This window comes from Bos indicus x Bos taurus, chromosome 12, assembly GCF_003369695.1.
Source record: "Bos indicus x Bos taurus breed Angus x Brahman F1 hybrid chromosome 12, Bos_hybrid_MaternalHap_v2.0, whole genome shotgun sequence".
Lineage (NCBI taxonomy): Eukaryota > Metazoa > Chordata > Mammalia > Artiodactyla > Bovidae > Bos > Bos indicus x Bos taurus.
This window is the reverse complement of record NC_040087.1, coordinates 44,169,909-44,176,821: the sequence shown is the minus strand read 5'-3', so window position 1 is coordinate 44,176,821 and position 6,913 is coordinate 44,169,909. Positions and strand designations below refer to the sequence as shown.

Sequence of the window (6,913 nt, the reverse complement as noted above, 5' to 3'; positions counted from 1 at the left end):
TGTTCACATGTTACTTAACACATGGACTTCTGGGAAAAGGAGCATTTGTAAACCATCTATAATTTATGTTATATACCTAGTCAAAATTGCAATAAGGCAAATGGAATCTTAGTTTCTTAAGACAGGCCTTTTGACTCTAGATTTTTTACAGATCTGATAACAATGAAGATGAAAGCAAATATAAAAGCTTGGCAGATGTTCCTCCAGATAGAAAGATGGAGGTATAGAAACCTGATGTGAGAAAATCTTATAAAAATTTCCAAGAGCCTATGTCCATATGAGACACAACACAATAAAATATCATCCACAAAGTTCATTCTGTGTTGGCTCTAATTTTCAGGTCTCGTAAGCAGGAAAAGGTAATTGCAACTATGTTGAAGCTAATATTTAAATTTTGTGTTACTATTTTCTTGTTTATATTGACATCATAAACTCTATAAGTTCTAAGTCTGTATTGTATATACTATAATCCTACTATTTTATTTTGTCCTTAATGGTAAAAAATTTCAGAGGATGCACAGGTTACCTCACAGTGATAATGAAAAATTTAAATATGACATGAAAAATAATGAAATTACTTTATTCCATGTAAATCTTAACACTTTTGGAAATATAAAATATTAGTGAAACAGTTTTCTCTTTATCTATATTAATATATTGTCTGTATATTTATATATTTTTAGAAATATTTCCATAAAAAAAGTAGGGGTTTCTTAAATCATATCATATTGTTCTGAGCAGTGTGACTATAACCAGAGCACCTACTTCAAATGTCAAAATAGTGAATTTTCACCTTGGAAATTCTGCACACAATTTTGAGAATAAAAAGATAATTAAATGAAACCTAGGTCATCGTTAATATGAATGCACTCTTTTAGTGTCATTTTGAATTCCTACACTCATGCAGTTAACTCAGAAATACATGTATGAGAACTTCTCAAGCATATACATTTATTGCCTGATTCAAATCAAGAAGGTCAAATAAACCAAAGAGGTAGAGTGGATTAAAATGGCCCCTAAGGATCAATTAACACCTACAAATGTTTAGTAAGCAGTCATTTAATTGCTACTAACTAAACTATACATACACTGTAATCAAGATTAATAGACTTTGAACAGGTAATGTTTATTTGATTTAAGAAGTATAAGCCCTTGATACAATATTTGAACTTACCTAATATTAGTGCTATATGGCATTATTTCATTAATTCTCAGGAAGAAAATATCATTACAGAACTATTTTAATTTCCACTTCCACTCATTTTAAATATTTTCTAGTGATGTCCATAGATATATTTCATTAAATAAAACAAATATGAACAAAAAACAAACTAAAGTACAGGAATCTTTAAGGTTTGAACTTTCAGATTGGATAATAATTAGCTGCTCAAATGCTTTTGTTGAGTATTATTATGTAGAGGCAAATTACTAGACATTGTAGAAGTACTGTCTAAAAGATTCAGAAGGATCAGAATTCACCTGGAGCAAATACACATTTACTTGAATGTGTTTAGAAAATGATTGATAAAAGAGAAAATTTTCCACCAAAAAAATGTTTGGATTCACATTCAATTTTGCTTTTTGGTTAAATGTTTGAGTTGTAGGAACTTTCAGTTAGGTGTATTTAATATTCATATTGAATTGAATTATTATTTGAAAAGTTTTATACATGTGTATAGAAGTAAATGTTTGAGCATCCTCTGGATTTTTTGCTAAAGTTTTGTCAGGAAACTACGGCAATACTATGAACATTCATTTGAAAGGCCCTGATTGAAATGACAGATCAATATAATTAAACAATAGGATTAGAAAAATTGAATTGATTTTCTTGTTTAAAGGAAAGTGTAATGTGATTTTGGGGATTCTTCAAAAGTGTCTATTATGCCTTTGTCCTCTTCCTTATAAGCATGGTTATCTTAAACCTTAATTTAGTTGACTCAGAAGTAGATTACAATTGATAATTATAAAGTAAAATAGTTATAATTTATAACTGGCTAAGCAATCATCCTTTGTTAACACTTACAGCCAGTTTCTAGGAACTTAATTCTTTCGTATCTGCTTCTTCTTGGAATTGGACCTAATGTGTTGCAAGTGCTAAATTATTATTATTATTTTTTTTTAGTTTGAATACTGGATACTTAACAAGGCATATTTTTTCAAAGAGTTTTCTAATATATAAATGTAAGTCATGATATCTTAGTAAATTTATTTTTTCATTTCTTCTCTCTCTTTTTCTCCTTCTTTTTCTCTTTCTTTCTGACTTTCTTTCCATTCATTTTCTTTTCTCTCCTCCTCCCTTCTCTTATTGCTTCATTTTTCCCCTTCTTCCTTCTTCTACTTCAATAATAAAATATAACACTAAAGCTAAATAAATATAACCAATATCTACTTAAGAATCTAATCAATATTTCTTTATATTAAAACTCAAATTACATTAATTTGGGTCATATAAATTTGAACAGATAACTTTTTAGCTGCATAATAATCATATTGGTATTGCAAATAAAAGTGGAATACAAAATGGAATTTCAAAATAGCAATGGAAATGAGTACTGAATTATAGTTTTGAATGTTTCAGATATGAAGAAGGAAACTCTAGCAAACCTTATTTATATTATTTTATATTATATATTATTTAAATTAAGTTTAAATTAAATGAAGTTGGAAAATCCATGATGCAATCAATTTCTTAAAAAGTCAGTTAGTTATATGCACTCATATTTCTGTACTACCTCTGATGGAAAGTTTTCTCTGTCTTGCTTGTAATGTGTGATTTCATACATTGCTTTCTTCCCAAAGGGAAATACTTGATTCAGTTCTTGGATAAAAATGATCTGTCACCATTGTTTGATTTAAAAGGCTTTTTTCTTTTCTTTTCTCTTTTAACTCTGAATACTGAAAGAAAAGAAATCAAGGCACAGGGGACTGTAGTCCAGCTGTTGTGGAATAAATCAATATTAAAATGTGTAACAGTGGATTTTCTTCTTCTGAAAGTAGGGATTGTGTGTGCTTAATTTCTTGTTTTATTAATACATCTAACTTTGTCTAAGAAAGAAATGTAGCTTCAAATATAGCTTCAGTTTCTGTTTAAATTTACTGCTCAACAATGGGGTAATATAGTAATACTATAACTGTGCTTTAATCTTTGATTCTTGTGTTCTGTTGGGGGTTGATGAAGCTATGACTTTCATAAATTTCTGTGAGTTTCATTTAATTAAACAACCATATTCCTTGTTGAGTTAGGGAAACTGCAACTTCTCTGATCTGTTTGACGTAGGCAAAAATGATTTCGGTTCTATTTTAAAGGCTCATTAAAGGAAAAGCTGAAATATTTCTTCGTGGTCATAGCTAGAAAGGATCATAAATCTTCTCATTCTAAATATAAGGAAAAACACATCTTTTCTTCTTCAAACAAGAGATTTCTGCAGAATAGTAGCCTTTGGGTATATTCAGTTTTTTCCCCCTAACCTCTTCCATACATTTCATATCACGATTTTTGTACTAGAAGGTTATGCCTTGAAATTACACTTTATCATTTTATTCCACTTCTTGGTTTACACGGAGAACAGCTTTCATTCTACGGCAACTCATTAAATGCACTGATTTTGCACAACTCGTCCCCTGTGCTCAGATGCCCATCTTCAAATTTCTACCGTGTGCCTCTGGCCCCCAGGGTGAAAGCACTGCCTGAGTGCGTTAATGGCAGAATCACAATGTAATTGTCAGAATGGTGGCATCGTCACACTTTGACGCCAGCATCCTGTTTCTTTCTTCTCATTACAGAGAAACTAAGGCTAAAGGTTAAAGGATGCGCTTTATTAAATAATTCAAGCCATTAACCTGCAACCTGCAAAGCGATGGCAGCCCAAGTTTACGCTGCCATGATTCACATTTGGTGCTTACTGATGCTAAACCATATTGCCTGTTTGCTTTACTTTTATTGCTACATAGTAATGTAGTGAGGAAGGAGAATAAAAAAAGGTGACAGGACCCACACAAGGGGACAATAAGAGCATCAGGCTCACTTGCATAAAGAAGATTGAAGCCTTCCCTCCCTCCCTCCATCTCTCCGTATAGGCCTCAATGCACATCTGCGTCACTTACTGGGAAGGAGGAGGCGCCGAGGCAGAGAGAAAATTGTACTGTGAGGACCTTGACAGCTTCACGGCGCGGGCTTTCCTTTTGCCCTCCTGTATTTGCTGGATTTTTTTTTTTTTTCCTCTCTCTCTCTCTTTTACAAACTGACTAGATAAAACCACCCCTTCTCGCCTTGCAGAAGGCATTGGACTTTCTCAGAGATACCCGCAGCTCTCAGAGCATCTTCCTAGAGAGCAGGGACAGGGGCGCAGGTGCATCGAGAAGGCTGAGGGGGTGTGTGCTTCTTCCGCGACTTGGGGATCTTTCTCTCTGCAATCTCCAGGCACTGAACTCTAAGCTGCAAGGATAGGGGAGCCAACAGCTTCTCGACTGAGGCTCTGCCATCCGTGCATGCTAGGGAAGTGTATCCAGCTGCCTTCGCCTCGAGAGCTCTGAGTGCGCAGACCTCCCTCCCTCGCGCGTCTCCGGCATCAGGGCTGTCCCTCACCGCGGTCACCTCGGGACCCCGCAAGGAGATCGGGGATTCTCAGTCCTCTGCGTCCAGTTCCTGCCTGTGCACCAGGCCGTTGAGTTCCCCACACGCGGGTCCTGAGGTCCTGACCGCAGCTGAGCCGCAGGGCTCTTCTGTTCGCGCTCCGATCGTCGCCTGGCAGGGCGCGCAGCCGCCCGGTCCCGTCTGTTCCCGGGGTGCAGAGGGAGCCTCCCGCCTCCTCCTCCAACCCGGGGCTCCGTTGGCCTGCCTCCCCAACCCGTCTACTCCTGCATCAGCTGAGGTCCCTTCTCCTTCCTTGCGTCAATTATGTCAGGCTCTGGGCGAAAAGACTTCGATGTGAAGCACATCCTGCGACTCCGCTGGAAACTCTTCAGCCACCCGTCGCCGTCGGCCGGCAGCCCGGCCGGGGGCAGCTGCCTGCAACAGGACGGCAGTAGCAGCTTCGAGCACTGGGGACCTAGCCAGAGCCGCCTGCTCAAAAGCCAAGAGAAGGGCGGAGTGAGCACTTTCTGGAAGAAGCCTTCCTCTTCTGCCTCCTCTTCTTCGTCTGCCTCCCCGTCCTCTTCTGCCTCTTCCTTCAGCCCTCTGAATGGCACCCTCCTGCCTGTGGCTACGAGGCTGCAGCCAGGGGCGCCCGGGCAGGGAATCCACCAGCCCGCCAGGACTCTCTTCTACGTGGAGTCTTTAGAGGAGGAGGAGGTGCCCGGAATGGACTTTCCTGGACCACACGACAAAGGGCTTGTCCCACAGGAGTTCAAAGTGGAACCAGCCAACTCGAGCCAAGCAACAGGTGAAGGGTGTGGACACAGGTACAGTAAGACCCCATGGGACAGCCAAGCAGCCCTCAATTTCCACTTGTTCCCGTCCCACCCGGTGTGCTCTGGTAGTTACTAAGTTTTAGGTTGAAAATTTTGATTAAGTGATGCCAGCCTGATTTTTATTACTCAAGTTGTAATCTCATTAAAAGTTACCTCGTTAATTTATATTGGCTCCTACATATTGCTTTTCTTTTGGAGTTGTAATCACAAATTGAATGAATATGCATTTTGCTAACTCTCCAGGTAGAGTGGTTCTCATATTTCTGAGGTTACAGTATTTTTCTGTCATTTTCTGTCATTAAATGGCATCTGTGAATCTCCCAGTTATCTAATGTGAGAAGAAACTTCACTATTCAAATGCATCTCGTATACTGGCCTAGTAACTGGCTTGGCAGATTATCTAGGATGGTTGTGGCTTGAATCTATATTCTAGGAGTAATGAGGTGGACAGAAGGAGGTTCTGGACAACATTATCTTCTCTCTTTTTCCTCCATCCTCTATCCCAACTTGCCTTTTTATCCTACTTCCTGATCACCTTTCCTCCATCCTCTATCCCAGCTTGCCTTTTTATCCTACTTCCTGATCACCTTTGCTTTGTTCAACGTCTTAGAACTAAACTCTTACTAATGCCCTTTGTATTATTCTACCTTGATTCATTGGCTTAGTATGGACTGTGTATTCTTAGTAAGCAGGTCAATGTCAATTTCCTGTTTATTTCTAGTATCACATCTTTGAGTACAGTTTTTCTACTGTCAAGACATAGAAAAACTCTCTCACACATGACTTCATTCTGAGTTTGATATTTTCAGAGAATTAACTCATTCTACACTAGATAATTACTACTTTAGGCATATAGTGAAGGGATCTGAAAAGGTTTGCATTTTAATTCATATATGAGAATATATTATGAAGAAGAATTACAGGGGAGCCATAGGAAAATTATGATGAAACAGTTAATAATAAAATTTACCTTTCAGTAAATAAATTAGAAACAGAAACAATGTTTTAAACTTCTGCTTCATTGAATCAACATTTCATAAAGTTGTCATGAAAGAACACATAAAACAAAATACTATAGATGTTTTTCTGTTGACAAATGTGAAATTAAAGATACAAAAATCATCCTTAAAAATTTTCAATTATATGGATTATGTGGATTTGAATTTGAATTTTAAGAATCTTGAACATAATCTTATATGCAAAGATAATATAATGGAAGTTTATTATTTTACAAAGAGAGGTTTAATTTACTGTTTTCAACTATGAGAAAGTTTTTTCTATATATAGGAGACCTAAAATATAAATTTATCTATTATTCAGTTTAATTAAGATACTTTACAAAAATAGTCATAACTTTGGGTATCATTACTACTGTGAAGTTATTTGATTTATGTATTCACTGGTGACCTACAATTATGGATTTTTTTTTTCAGTTATGGATTTTTTAAAAAATAAAATATGTTGGGCTTTAGCCCCTTTGAGCACTTTTGATTTTATTTTTGTT

At 36.7% G+C, this 6,913-nt stretch overlaps 1 protein-coding gene across 1 annotated transcript in view; it reads left to right on the top strand.

Annotated features, from left to right (window-relative positions):
• The first annotated feature begins 2,647 nt into the window (after window positions 1–2,647).
• The window catches only part of KLHL1 (kelch like family member 1), a 524,949-nt gene continuing 520,683 nt past the window's right edge, over window positions 2,648–6,913 (top strand). Inside the window, exon 1 of the mRNA XM_027557663.1 lies at window positions 2,648–5,400. Coding sequence (XP_027413464.1) covers window positions 4,898–5,400 — 503 coding nt within the window. The 5' untranslated portion in view covers window positions 2,648–4,897. The remainder of the gene's footprint in view (window positions 5,401–6,913) is intronic.